Source organism: Lycium barbarum, chromosome 7 (assembly GCF_019175385.1).
Source record: "Lycium barbarum isolate Lr01 chromosome 7, ASM1917538v2, whole genome shotgun sequence".
Classification (NCBI taxonomy): Eukaryota; Viridiplantae; Streptophyta; class Magnoliopsida; order Solanales; family Solanaceae; genus Lycium; species Lycium barbarum.
In genome coordinates, this window is record NC_083343.1 from 2,457,994 (window position 1) to 2,470,429 (window position 12,436).

The 12,436-nt window shown below is 31.6% G+C and overlaps 1 protein-coding gene across 1 annotated transcript; it reads left to right on the top strand.

The window, feature by feature from the left end:
* The first annotated feature begins 6,342 nt into the window (after nucleotides 1–6,342).
* On the top strand, nucleotides 6,343–12,436 carry LOC132602895 (uncharacterized). Its single transcript, XM_060315697.1, has 5 exons — nucleotides 6,343–6,568; nucleotides 7,371–7,564; nucleotides 9,080–9,164; nucleotides 11,879–11,944; nucleotides 12,030–12,436. Exons 1-5 carry the CDS (start codon nucleotides 6,485–6,487, stop codon nucleotides 12,120–12,122), a joined length of 522 nt encoding a protein of 173 aa, XP_060171680.1. The 5' UTR covers nucleotides 6,343–6,484; the 3' UTR covers nucleotides 12,123–12,436.

A 12,436-nucleotide genomic window follows, 5' to 3' on the forward strand; every position in this document is an offset into this window, starting at 1 on the left:
AGGGAAAAGAACAATAAAGAAGGAATAATTGGGAAAGAATAGGAACAAAACCTTCTAAAGGGTTTAGGTAAGGGTGAAAAAAAATACTTACTCGCTTTTGATATTTATAAAGAAATCCTTTGATAGTAACAATTTATCATAACTAAGCAATAAAATAATTATATAATAAAATTTATATAGAAAGCACTAGTTGTGTATTTACTAATTTGATTTAAACATGGTAGGAAATAATCGTTTGGCAGGAAAGATTAAAAAATGGTTCTGGCGTAAAATCCTGTAGATGATATTATATTTGGTTAGATGAAATAAAAAAATTACGCTGCGTTTGATTGACCGTATAAGAAAAATAATTCATGTGTGCAATGCTTGATTGATGATAATTAATTAATCTTATTACGTTATGTGGAATTCATGTATTAGTTTATGTACGATATAATGTGAAATAAGAACATGTTATAATAATATCAGAATTAAAATATTTAATAATAAGAATATTCTTAAAAAAATGTAATTTTTGCAAAATAATACTTTAACCAATTCAACTGCATAACCATCCTCATATTTATAATAATTTATTTTCTATTATTTATAAAATAATTTTTTTCTGCATTATAATTGTTATATAACTAGGATGTGAACCACACGACTTCTTAACACGAAGTAAAAAGAAATTAGGAAGAGTGGGGTTGGATTTTGATGGGATCAAAGATTCTCCATTATTTCATGAGCTTTATTTTTTTTCTTAATCTTCATAGGTTTTGGATTTATTAATGATATCTGAATCACAACAGCATTCAGTTTGTTAAATGACAAAGGTCTCCTTAGTTGACTTAGGAAAAATTATTGGAGAAGTTGTAATATATGCATTTTTTGGGGGTAATATTGGCATTTGGGATAGTGTTATTGACATGTATTTTAGGTTCGGTGCATTATGGAAGATGAGTCACCTAAAAACGTCGCTAGCTTTTCTGGAAATCTTTATTACTTCTTTTAAGTTATAAATTAAGTAGGTTAACTAATTTATTAATTTCTTTTGGCTTTTGGCTTTTATCTTTAATTAATTAAGTATATTTTTTTTGTGTGGTCCTACGGTATTTTTGGGTCCACCATTAAATAAAATATCAAAAAGCAGTAAACTTATTTGATTCCTCTTGTGTCATGTGTATATTCTTTTTCTAATTAAGGATCTAATTCACAGTATCTTAAAAGGCGGGGCGTTTTACGTATACTTTAGCGAGACATAAGCCTCATGGGTATTTAATTTTTAGTATTTCATAAAATAATATAATTACAATAAATACTCTTAAATAGGTAAAATTACATAAAATAAAATAAAAGAAAACTATAAATAAATGAATATATATATATATATATATATATATATATATATATATATATATATATATATATATAATCAAAGCAATCCATTATACGCCACTTACAACTTGTAATTATATATAACATAATTTTACAAGTATAAACAATACAACGAAATAAAAGCTATTATGAAATGCAAATCAACTATAACATCTTAACTTTCAAACAATGAAAAAATCACAATTATTGCTATCATACTGTTCATTTTATCTCAATGTTATAATTAAAACGTAACTCCTTCGTGAATAAAAATAAATTTACTTTCAAATAGCGAAATAATAAAATATGACAATTTTGATACATAGGACAAAAGACCAATGACAAGTAAAAATGTACAATTCGATTATGAATTTTTAAAAGAAATATAAAGTGATATTCACCCTCGCGATGTCTCAAATGTATGCAATACTACGTCTTGTTATTTGAGTTACATCTAATGTTTTTATTTCTATAGATGAAAAACTATTAAGTATCATTCATTTGTTAAAGAATTATAAGGGTCAACGATTCTAATTAAGGAATTTAACATATAATTTGTATAAGAACGGTTAGGTGAGCCCCGAGCGTTGGGCGTGTTTAGGGCGTACAGGCGGGCGCTTGAGGCGTAAGCCTCACAGGAACTAAGCCCCGCACGTGAGCCCCAAGGCGTTTTGCCAGTGCCCCGAGCCCTGAGGCGAGTTCTGAAATTGCCTTTTAAAACACTGTTCACAATCCATATACGAAAGATCAAAAAGCACTATACTTATTTGATTCCTCGTGTCATGTGTATATTCTTTTTCTAATTAAGGATCTAATTCAGAATCAGTATACGAAAGATTAATTTATATAGATGTCTGAAGTGATATGAATTCTAGAACTAATGCTTTCTGCAATCTGTTACTTATCTAATTGACACTAGATGACCTATGCCCGTGCTGCGCACGGGCCCAACACTTCGGATCATAGTGTATCTATGTGTATGTAGTTATCTTTGAATAGTGATTATATATATATATATATATATTATGTTCAAAACACGATTAATATAACATTATAGTTTGTGTTTTGTATCTAAAATTTTATTATATTAATGTTTGCTACGAATATAAAATCCGCAAATTTATTAATATTTCTTAAAAGAAAAGAGTTGTTTAAAAGAAAACCATTTTCCTCTTTTTGAAATAAAATAATAGCAATATTTAAGTATCAGTTGATACTTTCAATTTTAATTTGATTAATTTAAAAGTGTAAAATACTTATTATTTTTTATCAAATTTGGATTTGGATAATTCTAATTCAAATTATTAAATTACCTTTACATGTTTAAAACGAAACAAAGTAGAAATTGATTTTCTATTTAAAAGAATGTAAATATTCTCGCTTTAGCTCATTTGACTTAATGAGATACTTTGGAAATTACATGAATATTGTTTGATTTTTTAATATGGAGTGCATCTTTTTTTGGACATTATTAATTTGCACTATTATTTTGCACATATATATATATATACACACACTATGTTCAAAACAGGATTAATATAACATTGTAGTTTGTACTCCGTATCTAAAATTTTATTATATTAGTGTTTACTACGAATACAAAGTCAGCACTTTTTTTTTTGACATTATTTATTTTTTTAATATGAGGTTCATTTTTTTTTTAATATTGCTTGATTTTATTAATATGGGTTTACTTTTTTTTTTTTATATTGCTTGATGTCGTTTAATATGGGGTCCACCCTTTAAGGGGTGCACTTTTTTTTTAACATTATTAGTTTGTATTATTTTTATGCATATAATATATATACATATACTATGTTCAAAACACAATTAATATAATATTGTAGTTTGTGCTCCGTATCTAAAATTTTATTATATTAGTGTTTGCTCCGAATACAAAGCCTGCACTTTTTTTTTAACATTATATTTTTTTTAATAAGGGGTTCACTTTTTTTTATATTGCTTGATTTTGTTAATATGGAGTCCACCTTTTTTTTCCCCGTGAGTTTGGAGATGGTGAGTTCCACTTAATTTACTTCGTTTTTTTTTTTTTTTAATATTGGTTGGCGTTTTTTTTATTTTATTTTTTAATATTGGTTGGTCTTTAATATGGGGATCACACTTTTTTTTAATGCTTAATTGGTTGGTATTTTTTTATTTTTTTAATATTGGTTGGTGTTTAATATGGGGACCACACATTTTTTTTAAATGCTTAACGGACGACGAAGCATGGGACCATTTTACTTGTCACGTTATTTTTTACACAATTTTTTAAGGAAACGTCAATTAGAATTAGAATTTCACTAATTTACCTTATTAATTATTTGATCTCCATTTAATATTATTTTTCCTTTTATGACATTAATCTCTTTTCACATTTATTAGAGTAAGGAAAAAAATGAAAAAGTAATTAAATTTTATCTTATTTTAATATATAAGTATTTTAAGTATGTTGTTATACAATAATTTCATTTGCTCTCACTAATGGGTTGATACGCATGTGGCAATAAATCCATCATTATTGATTTAATTGTTTGATTTTCTAAGCACTTTTATATTTTAAGTATGTTGTTGTACAATAATTTCATTTGCTCCCTCTAATGGGTTGATACGCATGTGGTAATGAATCCATCATTATGGATTTAATTTTTTGATTTTCTAAGCACTTTTTTTTTAACATTATTTGTTTTTTTAATATGGAATTCACTTTTTTTTTAATATTGCTTGATTTTGTTAATGTGGGATCCACTTTGTTTACCCCCATGAGTTTGAATGTGGTGGGTTCTACTTTTTTTCCCATGAGTTTGCATGTGCCGGGTTCTACTTTTTTTTTTTTTAATATGAGTTTTTTTTTTGTATGTTGTTGTACAATAATTTCATTTACTCGCGCTAATACGTTGATACGCATATGGCAATAAATTCATCATTATTGATTTAATTGTTTGATTTTCTAAGCACTTTTTTTTAACATTGTTTGTTTTTTTAATATGGAATTCACTTTTTTTTTTTAATATTGCTTGATTTTGTTAATATGAGATCCACTTTTTTTTCCCTCATGAGTTTGAATGTGGTGGGTTCTCCTTAATGGTTGGTGTTTAATATGCGGCCCATAATTTTTTTTTTAATATGAGTTATTGATTATTGATTTAATTGTTTATTTTTCTAAGCACTTTTTTTTTTTAACATTGTTTGTTTTTTTAATATGGGATTCACTTTTTTTTTAATATTGTTTGATTTTGTTAATATGAGGTCCACTTTTTTTTCCCCATGAGTTTGAATGTGGTGGGTTCTACTTTTTTTTTTTTTTTTTTTTATTACTGGTTGGTGTTTGATATGGGGTCCACAATTTTTTTTTAATATGAGTTATTGTTTAATATATATGGCCACAATTTTTTTTTTAATATGAGTTGTATTTTTTTTTAATAATAAATAATATATGGGCCCATCATTTATTTAATATATATGAGTCCGGTTGGGCCCACAAACGGACTACGAAAGGGGAGCCCAACCGGCTCTTCTATATAGTGTAAATAAATATCAAAGAACAAAATTTCAAATTGTACTTTGTATAGACATGAATTATTCAATGTATCTAGTATCTTTTTCTATCTACATTGTTGTTATTCTTGAAAATGCAATTATCAAAAAGCACTATGCTTGTTTGATTTGTTTTCTGTCAGTGTGTATATTCCTTTTCTAATCAAGGATCTAATTCATCATTCTCACTTCTCAGTGTACCAAAAGATTAAAAATTTATATGTTGTCATAAAAGTTACGTACTTAATTTTAAATAATATATGTGTGGTGTCATTTTTCCTTTCCAATTTGATTTACTAAAAATTTACAAAACTTAGTGTATGCCCCACGTTCGACCACATTCATTAACAAAGTCTAGGACATTTCAAGAGTTTCAACCTGTCCAATTTTTTTTCAATTGAAAAGAGATGCATGAGTGGAATAATTCTTCTCATATTGTTTCCAGTATATATTTCATTCAAGAAATTTATCTTAAAATTGTATATTTTATTAATAATTCACTCATGGTATACATCTTAAAACTTCACCACTATTTATTTCAAACTCTATGAAAAATCTGTAAAGTTTGAGCTACATGAATCCTTTCTAGAGTTTCAACTCTAGAAACTTTTGCAACTCAAGCACAAAATTATTTGTCAAATTTTCAAACTCCAGCATACGGTGCTGGAGTTGCTCTGTGTTTTAGGTAGGAGTATTTTTATCTAGATGTTATATTCCACCTGATTTTTGTTATTGAATGTAAATACCATAAATGTGAGGTATATAATAATAGACCGAGAAATCAGAGCAACCATTTTCATTGGAAAACTCAACTGGCTGCATCCGAACTTGTTGGACACTTGTATAAAGTTTAAATTGTGTAACTTATTTTATCTGTATGGAAGAACTGTTGCGCAGCAAGAATTTTTTCTCTGTATAAGTTTTCAGACAAGGTTTTTGAGCAAAACTTCGATAGGCTAGAGGTGCAAGCTAGCTCTCTGAGGTGTGAAGTGATCTCTCGTGCCATATTATTAAACTATAGCTCCCCTTTACGCGATGAACTCATTAGAGAATAGGGAAGGAGCACATATTTGTTTTATATTATAATAAAAAAAAAAATTGTCGCTTAATGTGTCCAATAACTTATAATTTTTTTGACAATGGTCTAACATTTTCTCATAAAATTATCAATTTACTCAAAAGAAATTTTTAGACCGCAATCTCCATAAATTGCAAGAGAATAAAAGAACGATCATCTCTGTTCAGAGTTTGTCTCGGTAGGGGATTGCGCTATTGTATTGAATCAATAATAAAAAAAAAAGTCAGTGTTTTACTAAAAATTGTCCCAAAAATAGAAAATCCCCAAAAAAAATTGTGGACATTATAGTGGACCTCCAATTAGGACTTGTTTGGGCTTGGGCTCTATGAACTGGGCTTAAATTCATCATCCAAACAGTCCTTAATTAAAAATTAAAACCACGTCACCTTTCTTCCTTCTTCTTCTTCATCATCTCTTAATTCCCAAATTTCATAAAATTCAATCTTTCAAAATTAGGGTTTTAATTTCACTCATTTAGATCATAATACGACACCGTTTTAAGAGAAATCAGAAATGGCAAATCAAGGAGCAAAAAAGCGTAAAGAAGAAAACATTCGTCATATGAAGAAACTATTCCACGTCATCATTGCCTGCAATGTAAATTTCTCCAATTAAAATTAATTTTTTAAATGATTTTTTTTTAATTATTAATTTTATTTGTTGATTCTGTTGAAGAATAATTCGAAGTTGTAGGAAAACAAATTTATTTAGGATTTAGTATTTGATATTTGTTTAATTCATGTCTAAATAGAATTTATAGTCAGAATTATATAGGAATATGTTTTTCAATTTTATTTGCTTATAGTAAAATAAATTTGTTTAGGATTTAGCATTTTATATTTATTCAATTCCGTTGACTTTTACTTGTTACGTTTCGGTTCGCGAGACTCAATTTGACTAATCTTCGAAGCTAAATTGAACTAGATTAATTCAAAATCTTATAATTAAAATTTAGATGTTCGAATCTGTCCCAAATTAAGTTTCTTAGTTTGATTAGACACGAAATTTAAGGAATAAAAAGAGACTTTTGAATTTTGTGGTCCTAAATTGCCATGTAGGATGTTTGAATTGTCAACTTACTAAATATAGAAAGAGGCATTGTTTTTGGGACTGACCAAAAAGGAAAGTAAGAAACTTAAATTGGAACGGAGGGAGTATAAGTTGCAATCCATGTAGTTTGGCTCTCGAGAAACGAAACGTGACAAGTGAATAGAGGGAGTATATAAGAATACGTTTTTCAGTTTCTAGTCAAACTAGGTTTCGTAGTATTATTAATAGGGAAGCTACTAGCTATTTTCTGGTTTCGAGAATTGTAGTCAACATTCAAAAAATTATTGAGTTTATGAAAAAATATTCTTACTTCATATTCATTTTTTTTTGTTTGTTGTTGTGTGTATAGGTAATTTATTTACTGGTGAGAGCTGGGATTTTCTATTCAAGTTTCACATGGAAGCATATCGTAGGATTATTGTTGACTTCTTTGGCTTATGCTTTACCGTACAAACAATTAGATTCAATGGCAAAGCCAAGTTATGGCAATGATGGGGAGATGTTTGATGGTGGATTTGATATGAGTACTGGTGGTATTTGTGGGTATGTGTAGTTTCACTTCCAATTCATTTTCGTCAGTTTTTATTTTGTGTTCTGAATTATATATTTTTTGAGCTGTTTTGGCTTTTGTTTGATATATTACTGGCCTGGGTTTTTGTAGAACATGTGGATTATGTTACATGGACCAGGTATGAGATGAGTACTGACTTGGGTATGATCAATTTTTAGTTGGTTAAAGTGGGTGCATGCAATTTTTTTATTTTGATAACTGTGGTGTCCAGGTCAGCTTGCAGGCATCTTGACTAATTTCACGGGGTAACTATTGCCTCCCACCAACACAGATATTTGGTAACTCTGTCCAACAAGGCTTGGACAGATAGGAAGAAATCACCTAGTGTTTTTTGCCTCCTCGGGATTCGAACCTGAAACCTTGCGGTTCTCACCCCACTTTATTTACAACTAGGTCACACCCTTGGGTGCAGGTGCATTCAATTTGTAGTAGGTTTTGAGTGTACTTGGAAGGATCTCCCCCATATCACCCATATTTGAACCGATGATGAAATGGAAAGACAAACATAAATGATGAGTAGATGAATGAAGAGTGTTCTGTTTTTTTTTGGTAACCATTGTGTCCGGGCTAACTTGCACTCACCTTTGACTAATTCCTCGGGGTACCTGCTACTTGACTATGCTAGAAATATATTACTCGTAGTTATGTTGAAATGCTGTCCTATCTTTAAGCTTTTCCCCTTATTTTGGGTAATCATCTGTTGTTATCCATTTGTGTGTTGAAGTTGTGGTTCAACTAGTGATGGAGTTGAACATTTGGACTCCTTAGATGGATGATATTTAGAGGTTTATTCATCAGGAAGAAAAGCTATCATAATTGCATTTTCTTTCCTGTCTTGTCTTATTATCCAGCGTTGTGGGTGGCCATTTGGAAAATAAAACGCGAAGGTGAAGGCATCTTGTTATCACATTGGGAAAATAAGAGGCGAAGGCGTTTGTCCAATTTTAAAAATGAAATGTCTTTGCTCTGACAAGTATCATTTGTCCTCTTTGTTTCAAAATGAGCGAGGGAAAAGCATCTCATTTGATTTCATGCCTTCTCTCTGACTAACAAGTATGTGATTTGCATTGGTTGGGTAAGATTTAGGACGGGTGCTGGCTGATGTATTAGCTCTGCTAAAGGAGGCATGTCAAACTACTAAGTGTTTCTTTTTCTACACCGAGGCCCACTACATATCAATTTCCTTGTATAAAAAGTTCTATATATTAATTATATTCTTTGGGTTTGTGGGGGAGGGGAAGATTGGGGGATAAGTAAATGCCAACTACTAGTATGCAATGGTCGCTTTTTAATGTGTATATAGGGAGACTGCTTGTTGAATTCTAAAATTTGAACTTGACTTCAAGCTGTAATTTTGCGTGTGAATATGCTCAGTCTTATTGATCTTGTGTTCCTACCAAAAGTACTAGCTTTGTGGTAACTTCATAATCTCCTGCTCCATTTTGTTTGGAAATATAATCCTACCTTGCTATGAATCTTGCTTGCAGATATTTACATGATATAATCTACATTACATGTTTCGTGCAATTGGCTTCTATCATCTCCGACAAGTTCTGGTACACATATCTAGTGGTAAGTTTATTCTTCTACCTCTATCGATGCTTTACTTACATTTCATAGTCATCGTTTTGCTTTTTGAGAATGGATCAGAGCATATAATTAGTAGGAAATATCCATATTTACTGCAGCCAAAATTTTATAAACATAAAGCATTGGCAATGTGGTATTTCTGTTGTCTCTCTTCTTGGTATGATCTATAATTTGTCTAGCCATCACCACAATGTCTTATTGATGACGTTGGAGAAACAGTCCTTTTTGATCTTTCATCAACATGCAATGATTTTTGGACAACTTTGGTTGATTTCTGAGTGAAAAGGTGCACCTTAAGAAAGAAGAAAATAAGTTGACTTCCCCATCATTCTTCCATGTATCTGGTTGGGAGTAGTATAGATTTCAGATACTTTAAGAGTAATTTTTGTTTTGTTCCCGACACGAGGAGCTTTGCATGAGGTTGAAACGTTATTTGAGGAATTATTTTCTACAGTTGAGCCCTCCTCCCAATTCTATGTCTTGTGAAGGTGCTTGACAAAGCAATGCCTGTCATAATATCAATTAGAGCCTTATTTATCAACCAGATACACACCCCCCCCCCCCCCCCCCCCCCCACGCACACACACACACACACATATATCTATAGATAGTTGTTTGCTTGAGGAGAGATGGAAAGCAGAAGGAGAAATGAGATACCAAGTTTTCCAAAATGAAAACCTCTTGACGTCCAAAGGGATTTGTTTCCTTCACAATTTGGTAAAGTAGATGGCTTCATTGCATTATTAAAACGGGCGCTTTTGCTAGAGTAGAGTGAAGGGATTGTTACTCATGTCCTGGTCCATGCCAAAATCTACTAGGGAGCTACTGCAATGTTGGAACAAAGAAGGGATGTGCAAGAAATCGCAAAAGACTTGGAATACCATCCCTCAAGCCATTTGGTGGACTGTTTGGCTTGAAAGAAATGACAGAATTTTTTATGGCCGTAGGAGAAATTTACATAGTCTTAAACAAAGATGTCTTATTTTGCTAGCTTTTTGGTGCAACCTGGTTATTGTACAGGATGTTAATGTAATTTTAGATACAATTCGGGATCTGCACGATCTGTAGTTATGTTTTATCGCACTGTCTTAGCGCAAGCATTTATAAAATCTTTGATTACTTATCCCCCCCCCCAAAAAAAAAATCTTCTGATTATTTTGCAAAAGATTTCCCTTTAAGGCGAAACCAAGACAATTGTCTTTTAGGGTGTTTTTGTTTCAAGGAAATTAGTAACTCAATTTGGCAAATTCTCAGGAATGAAGGGCACTAGTCGAGATAATTTATCAATTCCGTTCTTATATTAGAGAAGGAAATGTTTTTAACTTGCTTTAATCGTACTTTTGGAGATCTTAGAAGGTGCACATTTTTCATTTAAGTCTAGCCGCCCCGATCTCACCAGCTGCTTGTGGGCTACAGCAGGCTCCCAATAGATGTTTGGATTAGTCAAGGTGCAGGGGAGCTGGCCTGAATGCTAGTGTGTCATCCAAAAGGGAAAAAGTTAAGGAGTTCCTCAGAATCTAGCTTTATGGAAGTGGTCTAGCGAAATTGCACCACTCCTTTTGTCAACCTTTTTAACGATCATTTTTCTCCTTATTGTCTTTTTTTGAGGGGTCGACACTGGAACCTCTCATTTCTGTAATGCTTGACTCATGTCTGGGAATGGTGATAGGCGCAGATACCTTGTGATCGCATCAGCAGTAGTAGTTGATAAGCATGATTGATAGGAAATACATGGGGTGTCAAATGGGCCGGTTGGGTTGGATTTGGGCGGGTTAGAATGGGCTGAGTTAATAAATATGCGGGTCAACGCTCATTGACCCGCCCAAAAGTTACTTGGGCTGAAAAGGTTGGGCTTAAATAAGCTAACAGGTGGGTCATAACCCAACCCGACCAATTCTTACTATATTTTAATTTCTTTGTTTTTTTTTTTTTTTTTTTTTTATAATTGAAGTACCTAATAAATTTTTTTCTTCTTTATTATGGTTGTATATAACATATCAAATAAAAAAGTCTTTTCGAAAATGTTTTGACAAGGTTTCTATTGATCAATTTGGGCTAATATCAGCTCAATTTTTAGATTGGGCTGAAATGGGTTGGACTAAAATGGGCTGAGCTAAGAAACGGGCGGGTTAAACTTGAGCGGGTTGGGCGAGTTATATTTTCACGGGCTAATTTGCCACCCCTAGAAATATAGAATACAAGGGAGAATTTTTTAGTTTAGTTCGGGAAATGAAGAAAGATTTTCTTTAACATAAAAATAAGTAAATAAATTAATACAAAGCTCTTTCCTGCTATGATTCTGAATTAGTAGCATAGAAAAATAGCAAAGTTCTTCTTTCAGTACCCGGATGTGCTGGTTTAGTAATATGTCTAATATCCATGCATAATTGAGTTTGACGGTAAAAAAGTCTGAAGACTTGTAAATAAGGAAAGTGCAGTCATGAAGAGAGCAAGCAAACAAAAGAATGTGCTGCAAGGAAAGCGAGTTCATGTTGTGTTTTTCTTTCTCTTCATGAAAAAAAAAAGTTTGTGTTTTCCGGAAACAGCAATTGTGAAGAGCTCCTTTCTGCAAAGTCTCTTTCTGTGTGCACACAGCCGAGTATTGAGTAGCTCTTACACTTGTGTTAGTTAAATAACTAATGAAACGTTTAGGTTATTTGATTGACCTATACTAAAATTATTGTTTCCCTTTTCAGATACCTGCATTTGCAGCGTACAAGCTCTCGGGATTTATCAAAGGATTTTTACCTCAAGGTTCAGAGGTTCGTGTTAATAATGGTGAATCAAATCTTCATAGATCAAACAATGTCTTAAGTGAATACCCTAATGTTTTTCATGATTATCCAGGATGCTGAAGAGGACGAGAAGACCAGAAAGAAGAGAGAAAAACTGGAGAAGAAAGCTTCAAGAACCAAATTCATCAAAACAAGAGCCCGTTAATTCAGCATTCTACTGTAATGATGTAGGTGTCTCTGAGACCTATGCATTGGGTGATGACTAACGGTTGCCCTCGATGTCAGAAAAATGTGGTTAGCACACGAGTTATCTCGAGACTGGAGATCGATGTACTATGATGTTGTTGGAAATTATTGCGTTGGGTACACTTTGTAGGATTGCCAGATACACAAATGCATTTTTGTCTGTTTAATATATCTGTGTATGTCTTTGGTCAGCTGACTAAATCTCCAGATTCCCTTTTTCAAGAACCTGTACCATTGGACATAATCTAAGTGATATGCAGTTATAATGTGCCA